Here is a 21,824-nt window from a genome sequence, read left to right on the forward strand (position 1 = left end):
TTATAACTACATCACTGGGAAGGGATCGCAAAAGTTCAATCTGGTGCCGCCAAAACCTTCGCCTTTCGGGCGTTTATCTTCCCCTGCTGCGATCAAAAAACAAAAGGGGATTTTAGCCCCCCCCACATATTTTGCTCAAATGAATGGACATGGATGACATTTTAAAATCAAATTTTCTAAATGCGCGCGGCTTTTCATCGGTCTTCCTTTACATTCATCATCAGAAAATCGCGATGTTTCGGCCTACTTACAATTTTACAATGAGAAACCAGTCATTTCTTAAATCGCAGAATGTATTTTATCCTCAGCGGATTTAAAAAAAAAAACAAAACAAAAAACCCAACATATCAAGCATGCCCTCTTTTTCAAACAGCCTTAGCTGGTAAAAACATCCTTTGAAATTTCAACCCAGGTGTGAAAAAAGACTTTGGCTCCGACCAGAACTAATCATTTTAACATCCATCTTTGTTTCCACCGCTTTGAACAAAAGGTGGATTAAATATTTATGTCGTGAGTGCTCAGCTTTTGACGATAATTATCTAAATTTGAGAGATCTCTTAAAAAATGCGTTGACATTTGTTTGAAGCTCCTTCCGACTAAATTAAACGAATATCTGATTGTACAAACATTAACACGTGTGTTGAAGGGCAACGTGCGTGAGACTAAAGCGAAGATACGATATAAAACCAGAATTTTATATCGTCAAATTTTTGACGCTTGCAGAACATCAGAAACGATGCTGAACGAGTTAGCCAAGAGTCAAAACTGAACATACGTATTTCAAGCGACTAAAACTTCATGCGTTGAATTTTTTTTAACTTTATCATAGTAATGAAAGAAAGAAGTCATCCCACAGAATACTTAGGAACATAAGCTCACTTCTCACTTTTGTCGCTTTGTTTTGACTTTCGGAAATGGTGCATTCGGATTTTCTCCTTTGTAGAACTCTTTTAACAAAGCAACGGCTATACTGGCTAAAATACCAGATACACACTCAAATGGTTTCCCTACAGCGCTGGAATGGGTGCATTTATCGTCACATAACTTTGACAGGGCTCGACCGCATTTCTCACAGTTTACAGGCGCGCATAAACAAAGCTGCCCTTTGAAATAACCTGTTGAATCTCCTGTTGCGGTTGGCGAAATTTTCCGAGTGGAGCCATCTAAAGAAATGCCAATTATTGTCTGGCACGAGGCACAATATGGAAAATTATCGTCCGCTTCAGAGAAATTCTTCAACAAGTCCGAGGACGCTGCAGCAACAGGCTTTTTTTCCATGACACACCCTAACGTATTTTGAACAGCATTTGAAGATGCGTCCTGAGAAACACATTTAGATGTTTCAGTTGTATAATCGTCTGTATGAACGTTTAAAATAGAACCACAGCCTCCAAATCGTTCGTTTGCACACCCAAAGACAACTTTAGAAACATGCAGGTATCTCAGTGCTGATGCACACATGATACACGGCTCTACTGTAACATAGAGGTGGCAGTTTCTCACAACATCTTCAAAACAAAGACCTCGGTTCTCTGACCATAGCTTGACTTGATCAATAGCAACTAGTTCTGCATGTCTTGTTGCGTTCTTTGTCTCATTTACTTCATTTCTTCCTGTACCAATCACATGGTTCATGTAGACCACAACACACCCCACCGGGACTTCGCCTTCTTTCAGGGCCTCTTTTGCCTTAAATAAGAATTTAATATTATTCAAGATATGGGGAATAGCCTACTAGATACAAGATAGATATATTTTTTATATCTTGTAACATTCCTATTATAAGAAAATGTAGTACTGAGTAACAAAAAATAATAGTCATTAATCTACTGATATCTAAAGGTCTTAAGTGTGTTAAAACCTTTTTCAAACTATGTTTTAAAATAATGTAGAAATAAGGAAAGTTGAATCTTACTAGTTAAGTATTCTGATCCGTTTTTCTAAGGTGAAGAAGGATTGGGATCAGATGATGCACCCTCATTGAACCCTGAAGCAAAATCACCTCAGGGATGAGTTTAACCTGGGTTACATAATAAGTTTGATGGGTTGTTTGTTATTTTCATAATTTGAGGTCACCAGAAGGCAATGGTGAACAAACTCACATTTTTTTCACACGCAACATAGTCAGTAAACCAGTCGATGTATATGGCAGTAGACTATTGCTTGACAGCCGGTTCACAGAGTGAAACGTGACTCACATAATTAAGGGTAGCTTCATAACGCAATACCTCATGACCTCGCCCCAGCTCAACACGCGAATACGTATCATATGCTTAAATGCTTTATTAGGAAACCGTAACAATGCCATAGATCCCCTTCACATGTAGTATAGGAGAAATAAAAAGAACAGAAGCAGAGACGAGTGTAAAAAAGAAACTGTATGCTCGACCACGCGATAGGGCTGTCATGGTGGAAACTCGCCACTGGCCAGAATTCACCGTACCCTTTTACCCACGAATATTTTCCTGTGCGAAAGCTAACTTATAAATCATCCAGAATTAAATAAAAACACGCCGAAAATGTGAGATTGCTTACCAAATTCAATGCATGCTCCATCCACTCTTCATCTCTTCTGTCCGCCATCTTTACTAATCCCAGTCCCTTCTCTATGATTTTCTTCTGGTACTGCAGGCTCATAAACAACTCTCAGCTTCAGCTTGATTGGAGAATTTTTGGGATCGGTGTTTCCCTCGAAACAACTATCACTCGTTTCTGTCCAGTACCTCTCTTTTTTTTTTTCTGGAAAGCTGATAGAGACAATACTACTAAAGTTTATTTGAGGAGTTTCCCTAAGGGTAAATTCTTAAGATGGCGAGCGAGGTAAGCCGGACAGGTTGTCACGTGCGTTTGTTTACAATTATGCGATCTTGAGATCGTTTACTCCTTCTTCCATCGCGTGTTAAGTGATTTTTAATGATTTTTTACACAGGGAAGTAAGCTTTGGGGTGGGCGTTTTTCTGGTGATGTTGATCCAGAGATGGATAAATTCAACGCCTCCATTGGATTTGATAAAAGAATGTGGAAAGAAGACATTAGGGTAATCTTGTTTTCATATTCATCAAAGTTGAAATCTGTCACGTTTTCAATCAATTCTTCATTTGCTAAGCTGGTCAGTCAGAGTCTCAGTCTGTCAGTTAGCGAGGCTAGTGGGCTGGTTAATTTTTCCAGTTGAGCCACTAGCGCGACAAGCTGCGATTTCCAAACTTAATTATTCCTTTGTAAACCACAACCTGATTGACATCTGGCGGAAACAACACCTAAACTGTAAAGATATCCCCGCATTGGACAACTGTAGTTGTGCCTCTGGTTATTTATGTAATACCTAATAATTATGATATGTAAATTTATATGATTTTTTAGAAATTTTACATCCTACATCTTAATTATGACAACTTTTACTTTATGTTAATTAGCTTTGTTTTTATTAGCGTCCCCAGTTAGTACTGTCCTGTACTAGAATTTTTATGACACTTAAATAAAGGTTCATCATTATGATCATTCAGACAGTTAGCAGTTAGTTGGTTAGTTGTAGGGGCTGTAGCTAGATTGTAAATAGTTATTCATTGATTAATTATTTGGCCAGTTAGTTCGTTGGAAATTTAACCAACCAGTCAGAAAACTCATCTGTCAGTTACCCAGTCAGTCAGTCAATTTACCATTCATTCAGTCAGTGTGCTATTCATTCAGTCATTTTAAGCCATGCTTGATCAGTCAGTCAGTCAGTCATTCAGTCAGTCAGTGAGACATTCAGTCTGTCAGTCAGTCACTCAGTCACCCAGCCAGTTACTCAGCCAGTCATCCAGTCTGCCAGTCTGTTTATCCATTTTCCCTGAAGTTAGATGCCTCAGTCAGTCATTTATTTAGTCAGTCAGATAGACAGAGAGTTGGTCCTTTTGTCCATAAGGGTTAGTGATAATCAACCAGTCAAAATATTCATATGCTACTGAATAACAATCTATTTTGCTCCACACTTTGGAGTGGTAAGTTTTTTTAGTTAATTATTTCTCACACAGTAAAACTGTTTCTGGTGATAGGGAAGTGAAGCATATGTCAAAGCAATAGAGAAAGTTGGCTTAGTCACCAAACTTGAAATGGAAGAAATCTTGAGTGGTTTAGACAAGGTCAGTTGAGTAATTTTGGTAAAAAATATTTGTAGTTTTTTAATTATTCATACTAATATAGTCACTTACATCCAGGGATAAAAATGCAAGTATTGTTTGGTGTGTTCTTCAAATTGTTAGCTTTGTCTCTGACTGGATTTTCATATGATACAATTGAATTATGTTGGACTAATTTGATGACCTGCTCCCAGTTGGCTTGTTAGCTCAATCGGTACAGCGCTGCACTATAAGTATCGTAGAGGTCAGTGGTTTGAATCCCATACAGGCCTGAATTTTTTCAGGTCTGATTTTCACTATTGCTTTAATAGTGCTCTTTACTGCAAGGATTGTGCGCAAATATACAATTGATTGTGTTTGGATGGAATCTTGATCATGAGAGACACTATGAGATTTATGCTATACACAAAGTGAATCTCATTAACACTCAGTGAAACTTAAAATTTAGCCTCTAGTTCAGTACATTTGTAAACTTTTTTCAGTGCAGATAACTGTACATTTTATCCATTTCATAGCCACATTTAAATCAGTCCTGGATTATATAGTTTGAAGCAGGGCTGGCGTAAAAAAATCTTATCATTCTGTTTTTATCTTAATCAGGTCAAAGGTGAATGGTTAAATGGAAGCTTTGACCTTCAACCGTCAGACGAAGACATCCATACAGCAAATGAGAGAAGATTAAAGGTAAACTTGATTTGTTGTCACAGATGTATGATGTATATTCTATATACAAGGCTAAAAGATTAGGAAAAAATTAAAATGTTTGAACCAAATGTTTTGTTCAAACATTTTAATTTTTTCCTAATCTTTTAGCCTTGTATACAGAATATACTTTACTAGGCAAACATTATGGACAGATGTGATGTCTTGACGTACTCTAAGAGAATTAATTTCTTGCTTTATATTTACAGGAAATTGTTGGAAGTGTTGGTGGTAAACTTCATACTGGTAGGAGTAGAAATGATCAGGTATAATTTCTTCATTGCTTATTAGTTAATCATTTATATTTATTATGATTTTTGTTACCAAACTATTAACTTATTGTATTGTAGTGTTAGACATGGAGGTTGTTGTGTTATGATTTTTTGACAATGCATCAACTTGCTGTTTATGCTTTTGTTGTAACATTGTGCATTTTTTTCTTTTACAAGGCTCAAGTGGATGCAAGGTAAAAATAAAACAACGAGAACAGCTTATTTATCTTTGATTAGTGCATTTTACTCATCAAAAGTTGAGACGGTGTCAGTGCTATGAACCATAAATGTTTTGATATTAATATCCAGGGCTTAGACATAGAGACTTTTTGGTATAGGTGGGAGCTTGTTAGTAAAAAAGGTTTTATTTATTTAATTTGTCAACAAGTATTACATGGGCTTTCAATTACAAGTTTATTTTAAACTGAAATTTTACCAAGCCTAGCTATTTACAGCATAACCATTGGAATTACCACTGATGTACTTGGTGTTTAAGTTGAAGTTTTTGGGGAAGGGGACAGAAAGAGGCTTTTAAAAACCTGGAGCTCCAAAGGCAGAGTGGCTGGAGAGGGGATGTTTGATAGACTGATTAGAGTAACCCACTAAAGAGGTGTCCATCTGGGTTCCTTTTCATAAAATTTTACCTTTTTCACTTATATCTCTCATAGATTGTGGCTTAAAACTGAGATCAAGACTGTTCAAACCCTGTTGCTTGAGCTTATTAAAGCCTTCATAACAAGAGCTAAAGTGTAAGTATCCATTAGTCTGCACTTGGTAAACCAGTAATTTATTGATTAAAAATGAAAAACGAACAAACAAGTGATTGAAAACGAGGGCTTAATAAAGAAGGTTGCAGAAGAGTCTTATACATATGCATGCAATGCTGTGCCCAGTTGTTCAGTGGCAGATAATGCTATCAGAAAAAAAGATTGCTGGATAGAGGTTTATCCAGTGGAGAGTGTTATTTATCCTTTGATAAACTGGGGCCTGGTTTTCTTAAATGTTTCTGTCAGTTATTTTTTTAACGAGCATGATTTACAATTGCAAAATTTCTATGAAGATAATGAAAGGGGAAAAATTCAATAAAGTTTCAATTTGTCCTTTTTATAGAGAAATTGACATTCTGATGCCGGGATACACCCATCTGCAGGTGCCAATTCTGAGCTTGTTTCATAAGCTGCAAAACTTCTGTTTATAGTGAAATCTTTTTTATTGAGATGAATGCAAAGCAGTTCTGGTCAACATTGGTCAACTGGTCAACATTGGAGCTCAGAAGAAAATATCTTTGCTTGGTTCAGCTGTACAAGATAATTCATGGCTATTGTGATGTGGACTATACTAGATATGTTGATCTGACTGGCCCGACCAGAACTAGAAGGAACCATGATTTTAAAATCAGACCTAGAGCAGCAAGGGCATCCTATTTTAAATTCTCATTTTTAACCATTACATTAATGACTGGAACTCGTTACCTAATTCTGTTATGTTGGCTCCCAGTTTAAATGTCTTTAAAAATCGATTGTTTAATTTTCTTTGTATTTAGTTGTTTTTTATTATTTACTATAAATTACTATATTTAGATTTTATTGTATTATTTATTACAATTCACTATATTTAGATTTTATTGTCAAAACATAGTAGTTCCTCCGTTTCCTTTTTTATCTAGATGTGTGGTTATGCATTAGACATTTCTTTTTATTTTATTAGCTTCTAACTTGGAGAGCAGTTTTTACATGGGAATTCAGTTTCCCCCTATTGCTTTCCTTTACCCTCTGTATCTATTTATTGTTTATTATTCTTGTACAGTGGTAAAAAGCATTATTAAACTTAAACTAAACAGTTTACTTAAAAATGTGTACTTTTAATTATCTTAGCGTGCTCAACCAATAAGATGGAGTCACTGGCTTTTGAGGTATCAATAACTATCCATAGAAATTGGTGTAAGACTGAAATAGTTGAATAATGAAAGCTTGAGAAAATGATTTAAGCTAGAACATGGCTATTTATACTACCGGAAGACATGGATTTCATCTGTGTGCACTGTAATTTCCTCTATGAATGCAATTTATAGTATTATATAACAGTAGATCCCAATTTTGGACCATGAGTCGTAGTCTGGTATATGTTTGCTAAGTAGAGGCTGTGCTGTGCTTGAATATCTTAACTGAAAAATGTAACGTTAAATTGTTTTATTTCCTAAGACTTTCAAGGATGTCCCTTTTGTGTGAATCTTCAAGTTTGTTGCATTAAATAAAAAGCTTGACTTTTAACCTTTATTTTTTTTTTCTTAGTTATGCCTGGGCACTGAAGAGAGATTATGATCGCCTTGAAGAAGTCTCTAAACGGGTTGATGTCAACCCTCTCGGAAGGTTGGTATTTACTTGACTGCGTTGGGAGGTATGGGAAGGGGGAAACTGGCAAGAAGGTGGTTTTGATGGGCAGCTGTGCAGAGTTACGTATTGGTCCAGGAGTATAAACTAAGAGACATTGGCTTGAATTCCTCTTAGTTTCACTTGAGTCTCTCTACAAGCAAATGCATCATATAGGCTTGCCACACAACACATTCTTGCCTTTGCATGATAAGAGCTTTTGTTGACAACAGATGATCAGTAATAAACTATTATAGACAACTGACCAACCAATTGATCGACTGTCTGACTTACAACTGACCATCCGTCTTTCTGACAGACTCATTGACTGTCTGTCTGACTGACCATCTGACTGACAATCTGATTGACAGACTGTTTTAATAGGTTTACTCCTAAAACACTTAAAACTATATGAGGAGTTTAAACAGTATGTAACTTATAACTATATTTAAAAGTATTAAAATAGTGATGACAATAACATAAATAATAACATTGATTATAAAACAATAATATTTCTAAAATAAATAATTAAAATTGATATACACCGCATAGATAAAAGCTCTACTGTCTTTAAATATATAAGGACACATTAGCCTTGAAATCATCTAGAGAGTTAGAGATTTGAGGTAAGTTCATATTGTTCCAAGTTCTGATAGTTCTGGGGTAGAAGGAATATTTGGATGTGCCATTCAGGGTGCAAAGCTGTTGGACTGGTACACAATTTGGGTACCTTGATGGTCTGGTAACTTGCATTATCTCGGATGGTAGCGAGATCCCAACAAGGCCCATATAGATTTTGTAGAACATGCAGGTTTGATTTATCAGTCTTCGACGTTCCAAAGAATCCCATTCTAGTGATTTAATCATCTGAGAGACACTACTGTGATGAGAGTAATCATTATTGACAAATCTTGCGGCACGTCGTTGGACCATCTCTATCTTATTGACATTGCACTGTTTATATGGATCCCACACACTGCTCGCATATTCTAATTTAGGATGAACAAGCGAGCAATATGCAGTGTTCTTATTAAATTCTCATTTTTTAACCGTTACATTAATGACTGGAACTCGTTACCTAATTCTGTTATGTTGGCTCCCAGTTTAAATGTCTTTAAATGTTTGACTGACCTACTGATTGATTGTCTGACTGACTGACTATCTGTGTGACTGCCTGAGTAATTTGCTGGACGAAGGCCTGTCTGACTGCATTACTGACAGATCAACTGACAGATTGATTTATAACTGATTACCTTTTTAGTGGTGCCATTGCAGGGAATCCTTTCAATATTGACCGCCAGTTTCTCACAAAAGGTAGATATTTTCAAACATTTTCTGCATTCAGCAAACACCTGTTATCAACCACCTATCATCAACCACCTATATCTGTCTACATTTAGGTACAATAAACATGGGCATAGACAGGTTGATAAGTATTTACTCTCCTGTCTATGTTGCACAGCACTTAATTTCCACAGAAATTAGAAATATTACAGGGTTGAGCACACTTTCAACTCTGCCAAAGTAGTGGCCTGGATTCTGAGACTTCAAAACCTGATACATATAAATGTTTTGTTGTACATTTAATCACAGATGGAGTTCTCTTTAAAAAGTATCAAGTTGAAACTGTTTCTTAATAAGCAACCTGGGAGCAACCCGGGAGCAACCTGAGAAAAAAAGTCTTGCCTATAAAAATTTAATAGAAGATTCTTAAACTCCTATGAGTGAACAAGACAGAATTTCTCCTTACGATTTTCAATACAATATCAAGCAGATAAGGGATGAGAATAAAGAGAACTGTCAATTAAAGATTATTAGTTGATGGAGATTCCTGGGCAGGGGAAATTCTATAAGTCCCGGTTTAAAAACACACTGTTCAGACATTTTCCATGTGCTCACAACAACAACCTTTAATATCAGTTCCAGTCCCCCACATGGGGGTGGTGCCTAGCACTTACAAAAAACAAACAAACAAGAATTTGTGTGTCCAGTTGATGTAATACCAAATTCTCCAAAGTAATATCATAAGAATTGTATGGCAGAAAGTAATTAGGAGAATTATGAATGGGATCTTGGGAGTGAAAGGGTGAAAGTTTTTTTATTTTTTATTGCAGTCTGAAAAAAAGATATCTAAGCTTTGGTGAATCTCGTGTTATCAAACTGTATTCTTTGAATTGTTTTCGTAGAGTTAAATTTCTCTGCTGTGACAGGGAACAGTATGGATGCAGTTGGGGACAGAGACTATATTGTAGAATTTCTCTTCTGGGCCTCACTCTTGTCAACGCATCTCAGGTTTGAATTGGAAATAAAACTAGCAGAATCAAGAAAAAGCATTAAAAAGATACTTAATAAACACAAGAGAAGACTCATCAGTCACTAGTCAACTTGTTGCTTTCTCTCTGGCTGTTAAGGGTGCTTTTTTCTCCTTTTTTTATGTTAGTCTAAATTCTTCAAGTTTGCTATGTGTGCAAATCTTGTTTCAACTTTTTAGTCTTTTTATATTTTCTTGTTTTTGTATTTTCTTAGAACTCTATTAACTTAATGGTTATAGTTACATGGACACAGCAGATCACGTCCCATCCATGAACTACTTACGATATTCATCAAGGAATCAGCTTACAGTGCCAAATTAGGACATGATTAATTTTTATCTTGCAATTTTAAAAGAATTTCAAACCAAGCAACTCCCCATCCAGCAATCCTCCTTAGTAACCAATCCAGTAATCCCCCCAGCAACCCCCCAGCAGACCCCCCAGCAACCACCTTAGCATTCCCCCTCAGCAACCACCCTAGCAACCACCCCAGCAACCACCTTAGCAACCCCCCTCAGCAACCACCCCAGCAACCACTCCAGCAACCACCAATCCCTTACACCAACACCAACTGCCCCAGCAATCCCCTTCAGCAACCACCCCAGCAATCCCCCTCAGCAACCACCCCAGCAACCACTCCAGCAACCACCAATCCCCTTCACCTACCGCCCCAGCAATCCCCTTCACCAACCGCCCCAGCAATCCCCTTCAGCAACCACTCCAGTAATCCCCCTCAGCAACCCCCCCAGTCATTCTCCTTAGCTACCCCCCCAGCAATCCCCCTCAGCAACCACCTCACAATACCTCCAGCAAATAAATAATTCCCAAAGAAAGGTGATGAGCATGTTAATCACGTTAGAGGACCTTATAGCAGCTCCCACGTTATTCTTGCATAATTAAATCACATTTTTCTCATTTGAAATATAGGAAAACTTTCTCTTCTAATCATATTTTTGGTCTCTTTTACTTCACAGTCGCTGGGCAGAGGATATGATTCTTTACTCCACCAAAGAGTTTGGTTTCATTTCATTATCAGATGCTTACAGGTCGGTTTTCTTCTTAAAGCTCTGTTCATTTTTTATCTTTTCTTCTGTGGGACTCATACTATCGTCATAATCTCGTTCCTAGAGCTTGCCCTGGTCAGGAAAACGAGGATTCTGGGAACGCCTACTACTATCTTAATGAAGAAAGGGGAATCTTTAACTAAGTTTCAAAACTGAGGCAGAAAAGAATTGGTTTTGCTCTTTCCCGCTTTGTGGTTGATCTAAAAAGCTCGTGGCGGCACCCTCTCCACCAATTAAAATGCAAAACTAAAACTGATCGCGACTTAGTCTTTCACACTCCCGTTTTACCGGCCGGAGTGTGTTGTTTGTGTTTTACTCAAGGTTCTTAATTGCTCGCCGTGTTTTTTTCCTTTGTTTTAATTTTCCGTTGTGAATACTTTGATTCTGGTTTTGTGGCGTTGATTGAAACGCACTCAAACAGCCTACGTATTGTTCTCCTTTTTCACTGTGAGAGGCAGCAAACGTTTATAGATAGAGCCACACATCATTAGCTCGTCCAATCTCACCGAACTAGAACAAAGCAAACGTTGTCTGGGTTGATCACTTTTCAGCACTGGGAGCAGTTTAATGCCCCAAAAGAAAAATGCAGACAGTTTAGAATTAATCCGAGGGAAATCAGGACGAATCTTTGGCCGAGTAAGTATTCATAAACATCGAACTCACATAGATATTGTTAGCTTAGAATCCTTGTGTTTTTTTAGGTTTATTTTGTAAATAATGGTCGTCAATTTAGTGTTTTTTTTGTTTGTTTTATGTAGTGTGCAGGCGTGCAGATGACCTTAAAGGTAACATTTTAATTGACATCCACGTTTTTGTGCAATTTATAGCATCATAAGATTTATCTGTTTTCCTCAGTAAAAGTGAAATCTTCAAATCATGATTTGTTAGGATGTACAAACAACAAAAAGGTAAGGATAACCTAAAAAGGAAGGAGAATAATTAGGGGTAGAGAAGATTTACACAGATTGGAAACTGTAAACTTTCAAAAAGTTTCGACTAAGCTTCGACAAATGTCAAAATCAATACATTTTTCACTAGTTTCTGATCGTTTTTCTATTTCTCATAGGCCTAATGCATGATATTACAATGACACTTTAATGGGAAATTAGATACTGATCAACTTCTGTTTTATTCATATTACACAGGGTATCCCAAGTACTTACAACAAGGACTTACAGGTGAGATTTGTAGCTGAGAAACTCAGAAGGACGCTAATGTAAACCAGTCGCTTTCATTTGTTCTCGAAGCCCTATTACCTGCTGCGAGATCTATAATCTCCTAGTGAATGAGGAAGATTGACGAAGGTTAAAAATGAAGTCGAGAGCTACTTAAAAAGAAATTTCATGGCTCGCAAATTGACGCTAGTTCTTTCCGTTCCTTTGAAGGAAGACAAGGAACCTTTGTTTGATGTGTGTGACACATTACGTGGTTTACTTCAAGTAGCTACAGGAACCTTACTCACACTCAAGGTGAGGAATGCAGCTAGCGAGACAATAAAGTTTTTTACTCTAGATAACTTCGTTAACTTGTTTATGAACGCATTGTTCATTTGTATTTATTGTCGTCAGATACACAAAGACAAGATGTTAGCTGCACTGAGTCCAGATATGCTGGCCACAGACCTGGCTTATTACCTTGTGCGGAAAGGGGTAGGTTCTTACACGACCGAGAATCGTAGGACTACCCGAGCTTATCTCGGTTTCAGTGGCATGAAGCGACTTAAATTACGGTTGCTCCTCCTTGATGAGACTCGATACTAATTCATCGCAAGTTACCCACTCAGCATTTCGTGTTGACGATTCGCTGGCCCCCATTTATACCCCATGGGGGGGGGAGAGAGAGGCACTGTGACAGTGACGAGTTAAAACAATAAACTGGAATCCTCGTTTTAAAACTTAAATCCAAACGATGCAGAAAGAAGTCTATAGAGGGCGCCAGGAAAATAAACTCTCAACTTTTAGCCAAGTGGATTAGTTTATTATATGAGAGCAGTAGAGTCTAAGACAGTCCAACCTTCAGTTATGTATTGTACATACGCTTTCAGGTCCCCTTCCGTGAAGCTCACAGTTTGTCCGGTGAGACAGTTCAGGTCGCAGAAACCAAGGGCTGCCTTCTGAATGAACTCACGTTGGATGACTTGAAGCAAGTCAGGTGAGCCAAAGTCAAAGACTGCCATGGGTCGGTGAACCCATATTAGAGGGTTTTGTTTTAAAACCGTTATTTTCATTGATCCCCATTATCTCCATCGAATCGATGTAGTTTTCATTGAAACTTAAAGGATTTGTATTGATACTGACGCAGGTTTAGTTCATCCACGCCCTTAACAGCATTTTCTCAACTCTTGACAGATTATCGTAGAGGGCACGTGGGTAACTGTTGTCATCTTGCTATTATACTCATAAATGATATTACATACCGAACCTAACTGTGTTCCAGGGTCTCTTTTCTTTTAACACTCCCTCTCCCCCCCTCCAAAAAAAAAATTTAATAATAAAAAACCTTCAGCGAGAGAGAAGAGAGTGCCTTGGAACGAGGTTATAGGGCAACATACATTAACGATTATAACATAACCAGGAAGCTGGAGTTGCTCTCCGCTATCGCCTCGCGCGACTCTTACGCTTCTTTCGTGCTAAGCAACCTCCCGAGTGCATCCATAACTCAATAGTGTGCGCTGTGGTGTTAACCATTTGTTAAGTTTTGTAAGCTTTCTCAAGCCTCGATCCCAAGAGGTCGGTTGAATAAAATTGTCATGATTCAAACTTTGTTTATGTTTTATTTTTATTTTTTTATTGTGTGTCCTTCCCAGTCCACTGTTTGACAAGGATGTGAATGAAGTGTGGGACTATGAACATAGTGTGGAACAATATTCTGCAGAAGGAGGAACAAGTAAGAGCTCTGTAGGAGGACAGATTAACAAACTGCAACAATGGATGGATTATTACGGAGAGAATCAACTAACAGCTGAATGATACTAACGTCACAGCCATTATTTGAACGACGCGGCCCTCCTCTTCTTTGTTGGCGCGGAAAGGGAAGCAAGGAAAGCTGACCAAGATACATGAAAAATAGAAACTGAAAAAAAACACAAACAAACAAAATGACCAAACGAGATATTTAGCTAGAGTTCCGCAAATAGTTAACTTATTACTCTATTTGGGAAAAATTCAAGTATTATATTGTAATAAATGGGGTAGTCATTCATCTTGGTGAATTAGAATGTTACACGGTTCCACACCTGGCTACCTGCATCACTAGCCTACTGGGCTACTGATTTCTAAAATGTACTAGCCCGAAACACAACTTGGTAGCCCGGATCAATTTCCCTCGAGGTCTACTTCAACCCCAAACACACAAACCTTCCTCTAAAGTTGTTGGCAAGGTCTTTTAAGATAGTAAAGAATAGTACAAATGCTTCAAGTTCGAGGCGATCGTGCGAGGCGATGTGCAAGGCATCGCAACATTGGTAAGCGCAGAGCCTGGGATCTAGCGATATTTACGATCGGACGCAAGACAAAAAAAGACGCCAGTAGATGAAAGGTTTATGTCTTCTTTATTGGTATTATCATTAAAGTTCAAATTTGAACTTTATTGTTTTGTTTTTTAATTAACTGTGAACTTCAAGTAAACTAATTATTATTTCTTTCAATTTTTCTACTAGCCAGCGGGCTATTAAACGTGTTTTTTTTACTAGCCCGACCAAATTTATACTAGCCTCGGGCTACCGGGCTAGTGGAGGTGTCGAACCCTGAATAATAGTAAAGTATTATCGTTTGGGTCATAACGTAGTCAGTTCCGATGTGAACCAGCTCGTTAGAAGTGACTACATCGCGAAACAAACGGCAGTTATTTTATTATTTGTTATAACTTTATGTCATTTAGATATTTCTTTCTTTAAATGGTCTTAGCCTTTCAAATTACTGGCTTCGGAAGCAAACTTTTAAGTGTAAATAATGTTGTAGTGATTTCATCAGTTTTTTGACATTACGTAGAAAAGTGTTGAGAACTCAAAATAAAGCTCAAATAGCAGTTAAAATCTTGGATCTCGACATTGATTCTAGCCTGACTGATTCTATTATAAGTGCCACAAGTTTTCGTCTTTTCTTAGTACCACACTGCAAAACTCCCCGATCGAGGGGGGGGGGGGGGGGGGAGAGGGGGCCAGGGGCTAGGAGATCTGACGTCACTTTTGATTTAACGACCTGGGTCTTCTCTTTGAATGTCTTCCTGGGCGCATGAGTTTTCTCTTTGTTCACGCGAGTCAAGCAAAGTGCTTTTAGAGCTAATTATTTGGATGGTAAAAGAACTGTATCAATCTATCTCTTGAATGTGTTAAGACGCGAAGTTATTTCGGTGATATTGTCACACAAGTAGCAGAGATCGAAGCCCTCCCATCTTATCAGCCCTGGAGGAATGAGAAAAGGGTTAGGTCCGTTTTTCGTTTGTACGTTTCAGACAGTTCTAGCAAACGCAGGAAAGTGTCAGGTGTCCTGGAGGACACCGAGGCAAACTGGAGCCGAGTTGTAAAACGTTGGTAACTCGGCCCAGTCTTTCGCAGTTGTAATCAATTAAACATGGCGGATGAAGCGGACTCTGAAGGATATGAAGGAATGTGTGAAGCGCACGGCAGGAAATGAGGCTTTTTAAACTCTCTCGGCTAAGAAAATTAACATTTGTTTTGGTTTTTATCATAGCGATCACTAAATATGTTGCCCTACCGATTTTTAGAGCTCTTAAGAGGTATGTGATGTAATGATTACAAATGGTTTTTATTCACTAGTCGTAAAATATGTTTTTCTGATCTTTTGATTGGTTTTGATAGTATACATACAGGTTTTGGCTAGATTTCTTTATAAATCCGTACTCTGTCGTGCCTACATCTTTGGTTTAAAAGAAAAATGGCACAACGATGGATTACATTTGGGACAACTTTGGGACTAAGGTTATTAGGAAGTCTTTTCCAGTATTTTCCATTTTCCCTTATTTACGCAATCATTTAGCCTATTGTTCGAAGTGTGGATCAGTAAAACTAGAAGACTCGGATAGACTGGTTTGCTTGTCTTCCTTATACAGATGGGTTCTATTACTAACAAACATTGATTTCAATTGTTTTGTAGCAATAAGTGTCACTCTGTCAAAAGCGTTTTGTTTTTGAAAACACACAAGACAGGAGGAAGCTCCGTAGCCAACATTTTATACAGATTTGCTAAAAGAAAGGATTTAAGCGTGGCCTTACCGAGGAATCAAATCTTTTCTTTTTATTGGCCTTGGAGTTTTCAAGTGAATTTTGTCGACAATTTACCGAGTGAGAAGCCAAATATCTTGTGTAGTCATGCAAGGCAAGTGAAATAATTTAACTATCTTATGGGGAGCCGGTTTGCAGGGTGTGTTAAGATCATGCAATCCTTTTTTTTCTTGAGAGCTCACTTCACATTTTAGCATTGAGTGCAGATGCTCTAAAACTAAGTGGCAATACTGCAACTATGCCCAATGCATTTCCAGACCTCAAGTCATATTGCTTGGGTAAAGAAATCTAAAAAATAGCTTAGCATACCTAAGATCTTGGCAACTTCTGCTGAACTCTGCACCTTTTGGCCTTTGCTTTAATAGTCATCCTCTAAGGTTGGGGTCAGTTTCCCCAGTTCTAGTTTTGTTTTTTCACCCAGTGCTTACAAATGGGAATAGCATGTTTTTCCTCTCTTTTCTCTTCAGATACAACCAAACATCCATGAAGCTAATTATGCCCCCTGACACAAAGTTCATTACTATCCTTCGCCATCCCATTTCAAGATTCGAATCAGCATTTCTTTTTGAAGACCTTCCAGCCTTTCTTGGTATTTCTAGCTCTTCGAATCCTTTCTATCAAATTTTACACAAATTTGATAAATATAAGTCTGATATAAATACCATGTACACCCTAAGAAATGGGATGAGTTTTGATCTTGGCCTCGAACCAGAGGACTTTGAAAACACTGAAGTTATTAGAAACTTCATCTCCTCAGTTGAAAGAGATTTTGACCTGGTGTTACTCCTAGAATATTTTGATGAGTCTTTGGTCCTACTGAAGCACCACTTTTGTTGGAGTTTAGAGGATGTGCTGTATTTAAAACACAATGCAAGGTTGCAGTACTTCAAGAGACACCACATTCCCAAGCAGTTTAGAGATGGATTTTTGCAGTGGAACAAAGCTGATGTCTATCTTTACCGACACTTTAACAGAACATTTTGGAAAAAAGTTGATTCCCACGGTGAAAACTTCTGGTATGAAGTGCACCTCTTGAGAAAGAGGTCTTTGGAGATGAGTAAAGAATGCCTTGTTCCAGGAGAGCATAGAGATAAAAAATCACTAACAGTTTCAAAATTAGTTCTCAGTCCAAACACTGGCAAAAGAAACCAAGAACTTTGTGAAGATCTAGTGAAAAATGAAGAATCATATCTGACTTTTTTCAGGCATAAACAATTACAGAGTGTATGAAAATAATATTAATCTGAAATCTAATATATATCTGAAATCTAATATATATTTGAATTGTGTACACCTTTGATGAGCTTTAACTCTCACTAATGCTGTGAATTAAATTCCACAGAATTTTCCAAAAATGTTCTTTAAACAAGATACTTAAAGTAAATTTCTCAGAAATATTGTGGATGCTTACCTTATTTCTTAGGGAGGAAAATCAATGACCTGGATTCTTGGGACGTTAAACATGAAACTCACCTAAAGATATTTCTTGTAAAATATTTCCTCTGCAGGTTATTTCATTAATTTATTTAACTGATCTGAGGACATGGTTGATGATATGTTTCATACTACTAAAGTAATTATTACTTAAGTTATTAAAATATAACCGATAAACATTCATGAAATTTTCTTGGAAAGAAAGACATGTCTAGTGTGTGAGTTTGATTCATTTGGTTCAACAGCAAGTGAGTTTTTCCACAAATGGAATCACAGTAAGTTTAGACCAAAGTAATTTTGCATTTGAAAGAACGGAAAACATACATAACTTTCTATAAAAGCAGTACTTAAAAATTACAGAATTGTGACTCCTAATGAGTCACGTGGGCACTTTGCCATTCGTTCAGTACAAGTCCCTACGAGCCCACTTCGACATGTTTGCACGCAGGTCAGGGAAACGGGGTCGAGAACATGAAGTTTAGGATTTCCTTTTGAAACAAGTCCAGCAGGCACAAATATTTGGCTGATCCTTTTAAGTTATTTTTCTCAGGAACTTCCCTTTTTTCCTGACCTGCATTTAAACACACCCTTCACATGCATTAGTGACAAAAGTATCCCATATATTATCTCATATTAATTGGTAGGGCTGTGTATTTCATGGATTGCCTATCAAATGTGAATGCTTATCTGTCAAAATGCAACGCACTGTACTGCACTAGATATTAAAAAAAAAATACAGATTTTCTCATCGAGGTTCCTCACTGTAAAGTAAAAGAAATACGGTGACGGACTGTTTATTAGCAATTGCCAGGCAAGTTTATGAAGTCAATCTACATTTGCCAAGCTTTCAATTTTGTTTTGTGCGATGCTGATCAGTTTATGATCCACTGGTTCATAACGTTTGCATCGTGGCCCAGACAGAGGGAAAATTGAGTGCAGAAAGTGTCTTTGGTTTAATCCTTTCTGCGTGTCTGTTTACTTCATATGGAATTCATCGTAGTGCTGAACTCCTTCATGTGCAGATTCGAAGATAAATTTGCACATTTTGCAAACACAGTTTGCATCGAGCCAGTCGAGAAGCGTGGTCCTTCTTCCGTCGATAACCCATGCCGATACTCGTTTGTCTTTTCGCAAAATCTTCGCTAACTCTTCGTAGCGCCGATCCTCGCCCGAGACCAAGTAAACATCGGGTTTCTTATGCCTTGAAAAATCGAACGAACTCGCGTAGTAGACGAGTAAGTCTTCGACAGCATTCGGAAATGACGTCAGTGAAGAGTGCTTCATGATGATTGGACGGCCGTCGTGGTGCCTTTTGTCGGGAATCATGCTGCGAAGCTGGTTTTGGTCGGTATCTTTACGGTGAAACACATGAACCTCAATTTGAGTTCGTGCAGGGAATCGTATGTCTCTTAAGAAATCTTTACATGCTTCCCATTCGATAAAAAATACAGTGTAGACGAACGTCATTTCTTCTGAAGGATCTGTGTTGTAAAAACAAGCGAAGCAGAAATAAATTTTCCAGCTTCAAATTACTCTCACCTGTCTAGTTCTGAAGTGATCTAAAATAAAAAACAGCTGAAAATGCCAACAACAGGATGCGAGACAAGAAGTTAAATTTTATACCTAATGAATCAACAATGAATTTTAATTATATTTCGTCGCGCTGCCAGTTTTTTCCGTATTTTTTTTCCGCTTCAAATTCTGTTTGAGCCTCTAATTTTAGTATCATCAATCGGCTGCGCCCTCCATCTATGAAATATTTGCTGAGCTGTAGAAAGCGCCTTCGTAAACTGCCTAACAAATTCTAAATTCAACCGAAACTAGTATTTTGTCTCTCAAACTAGACAAGCTACTAATTAAATCTGATACAAGGATTAAATTTATTTGTGATTTGAAGTTTTCTCGTTAATCAAGAGAGTCATGCCAAGTTACTGTGGTTAGAAAACCATTTTCAGTAGAGAGTTTCGAAAACAACATTTTCCGTGCTTAAACAGGGCCCTTACTGAGAGATTGCCATAAACTCCTTCCTGTTTTGGCAAAAGCACATGTTTTTCTCAGGTGGACTGGGTAAACTATTAAACCCTGATGTGGTTTCGGAGAAAAGCAGTGTGCCTGATCAAGGAATGGAATTGGTAGGTAAACTGAAATTGGCCGGCTTGAATTCAGTAAACGCTTACGAAGTCCATATCTTTTTTTATGGAATTTTTCATCGGAAAAAAATACGTTTATTTTATTCGACTAGAGGGTTTATCTCTTCGGCCTTTTTTCCGGAACAAACATAATTATTTTAATCATCGGATGTGGAAGCACGACATCTATCAGTCTTCTCTCAAAACTGTCCATTTCCCCTGATGTTTCGTACTGGCAAGTTTTTACCTTAGGTGAAATGAAAGTTGTTCTTAACTTTAAGGATCCGTTTCCTCCCTGAGGCGTCATTCAAGACATGTGAAGTATAAGGATGTTACCAGAGGCACTAACGAGGCGATGGACTGTTTATTATTTAAAAGATTTGAATAACAAATTTCTTCCACGCAGCTCTTTCATCAGAGATGGTCATATGAAACCATAAACATTTTTGTTAGCTACACAAGCTTTTCCTTGTATCATTAGCAGCTAAACAAAGTACACTCACAAACAAAATATAACTAGGAAGATGAAGAGCAGTGGCTCTTAATTTTTCAGTAACGACTTTTTGGCAAAACGGGCGTTCGACGCCAACAGGTGAAGCTTTACACGCGGGATTGTTGTCTGGTTTTTCATCCTACTCTGAATATCACTCTCAATTTCTTAGTTTATGTGGCGTTTTAATTGTCACCTAAGTATTAGTTTTACTCTGTAGCTATCTTTCAATGAAAGCTCTGCTTCATTTCAGAATGTTTTCACCTTGAAATTGTTAGTTTTTAGCCTCGATAGCCCAGAATATCTACTTTAGTGACCCACTGTCATATTCAAAACAGTTTTATCTCAAGTTTCTTCAACTCAAAATGACGATGAAGTTGATTTTTAATTAGGAATCCTCGCCGACGAGAAACTTGTTATGTAGATTCATCGACCAATTCGTTCAAGATGTTTTCATCCCGCTGTATTAAAAATTCATCGCTCAATCGACAATTTTAAAGTCGATTTTTGTCAATAAATATTGTAAAATGGATTTGGGTTTCGACCAAGGGATTAAACCTTTAGATATAATAAAGAACGTACAAGTATCTTTTTTTAGAATAATAAGCCCTGTTTACCACTCTAAAGTGTCTTTCCTGGAAGTTTCGTATTAGATAAATAGAAGGGCAAACAAATATTTTGCTTGCTGTTCCGAATATTAAAAACGCACCATTTGCCTTGAGAAATATGCGCGTGTTCCGTGCTAAGGTGAGAAGACAAGTTAACTCTGTTGGTAATGTGAATTGTTGCGAGTCAAACACAAATCCAAGACAACTTACTTTTGTTTTCTTCAGCGGGTTGATGGTCGACAAAATCTTTATGTACGTCACTGGGGTTTTCGTTGAGTGAGGTCTTTGGATAAGATAACACTCTACTACTGGAATGATTTTTATTACCCGCTGGGCAAAACTATTCATTAAATACCTGATTGATAATCGAGATGAGAAGTTTCATTGGTTAAATCTGATGCTGTTCACACCAATCGTATTCGCCCAAAAGGGTAAACAGAGTCAACTGAAGGCCGGGTAAACTGTGAGAAACACCAAAGAATGCCTATCCACTAAGACTGAACTTGACTTGCACTGAGTGTGAAAAGAAGGGAACTAAAAAAGGTGGAGAGCGGAAAATGGCTGCGCGAAAAAAGTAAAGGGTGTGTTTCCCGTGATTCGCCAGGTCACTGGCATGTTAGAGAGAGGCTGGGTCATAGCGATCGACTAAGGCCATTGACAACAATTCTAAAATGTTATTGAAAACGATATTTTGACGACGATTATAATTACAGGTGTCCTAACATCTGTATCATAATTCTTCACTGCACTTGATGCCCATGGCTGCATCTAACACAGATCTCATAAATATTCTCGAAAATTATTTCAATATAAGATTTTTTTGTGAAACCAGAGACAATTCTATAAAGTTACAATTTAGGTCCTGCTTCTGCCTAATTCATATTCATGTTTTGATTTGTTTGGGGTCGTTATTTATTATTCATATTGGCGTGCTCAGAGTTAATTGTGAAATTCAGTGTTATAAATAGTTAATACAACGGACCATTTTCCTTGATCAAAATTCGTGGTCTTTCGGCCAGTTATGTTGAAGAAGTTGCTTTTTCGTATATGTGCACGATCCTTCGCAGTAAAGCACTATTTAAGC

At 37.6% G+C, this 21,824-nt stretch overlaps 4 protein-coding genes across 6 annotated transcripts; 2 read left to right on the forward strand and 2 right to left on the reverse strand.

Annotated features, from left to right (window-relative positions):
* Window positions 1-275: 275 nt before the first annotated feature.
* On the reverse strand, window positions 276-2,601 carry LOC111331630 (uncharacterized). 2 transcript variants are annotated; one of them, XM_088727159.1, is made up of 3 exons: window positions 2,536-2,598; window positions 1,916-1,987; window positions 276-1,689 (listed from the first exon to the last, which is right to left on the reverse strand). In XM_088727159.1, exon 3 carries the CDS (start codon window positions 1,633-1,635, stop codon window positions 883-885), a length of 753 nt encoding a protein of 250 aa, XP_088583285.1. In that variant the 5' UTR covers window positions 1,636-1,689; window positions 1,916-1,987; window positions 2,536-2,598; the 3' UTR covers window positions 276-882. The 2 variants fall into 2 exon arrangements, with proteins under 2 accessions (XP_088583285.1, XP_022792520.2); XM_022936785.2 differs by lacking the exon at window positions 1,916-1,987 and having other exon boundaries at window positions 2,536-2,601.
* A 44-nt stretch (window positions 2,602-2,645) lies between these two features.
* Window positions 2,646-14,870, forward strand: LOC111332047 (argininosuccinate lyase). Its single transcript, XM_022937304.2, has 20 exons — window positions 2,646-2,820; window positions 2,930-3,037; window positions 4,035-4,121; window positions 4,719-4,802; window positions 5,030-5,086; window positions 5,270-5,286; window positions 5,761-5,841; window positions 6,203-6,242; window positions 6,967-7,004; window positions 7,384-7,461; window positions 8,723-8,775; window positions 9,648-9,753; window positions 10,748-10,819; window positions 11,389-11,473; window positions 11,596-11,622; window positions 11,983-12,015; window positions 12,223-12,306; window positions 12,406-12,486; window positions 12,882-12,988; window positions 13,644-14,870. Exons 1-20 carry the CDS (start codon window positions 2,809-2,811, stop codon window positions 13,804-13,806), a joined length of 1,413 nt encoding a protein of 470 aa, XP_022793039.2. The 5' UTR covers window positions 2,646-2,808; the 3' UTR covers window positions 13,807-14,870.
* A 213-nt stretch (window positions 14,871-15,083) lies between these two features.
* On the forward strand, window positions 15,084-17,692 carry LOC111332163 (galactosylceramide sulfotransferase). Its single transcript, XM_022937455.2, has 3 exons — window positions 15,084-15,574; window positions 15,952-16,173; window positions 16,547-17,692. The coding sequence occupies exons 1-3, from the start codon at window positions 15,468-15,470 to the stop codon at window positions 17,307-17,309; spliced, it is 1,092 nt and encodes a 363-aa protein (XP_022793190.2). The 5' UTR covers window positions 15,084-15,467; the 3' UTR covers window positions 17,310-17,692.
* Window positions 17,587-21,098, reverse strand: LOC111332173 (uncharacterized). Of its 2 annotated transcripts, none has more exons than XM_022937466.2 (2): window positions 20,951-21,098; window positions 17,587-18,994 (listed from the first exon to the last, which is right to left on the reverse strand). In XM_022937466.2, exon 2 carries the CDS (start codon window positions 18,978-18,980, stop codon window positions 18,489-18,491), a length of 492 nt encoding a protein of 163 aa, XP_022793201.1. In that variant the 5' UTR covers window positions 18,981-18,994; window positions 20,951-21,098; the 3' UTR covers window positions 17,587-18,488. The 2 variants fall into 2 exon arrangements, with proteins under 2 accessions (XP_022793201.1, XP_088583294.1); XM_088727168.1 differs by lacking the exon at window positions 20,951-21,098 and adding an exon at window positions 20,842-20,865.
* Window positions 21,099-21,824: the final 726 nt, after the last annotated feature.

The sequence above is a fragment of the Stylophora pistillata genome, chromosome 7 (assembly GCF_964205215.1).
Source record: "Stylophora pistillata chromosome 7, jaStyPist1.2, whole genome shotgun sequence".
NCBI lineage: Eukaryota > Metazoa > Cnidaria > Anthozoa > Scleractinia > Pocilloporidae > Stylophora > Stylophora pistillata.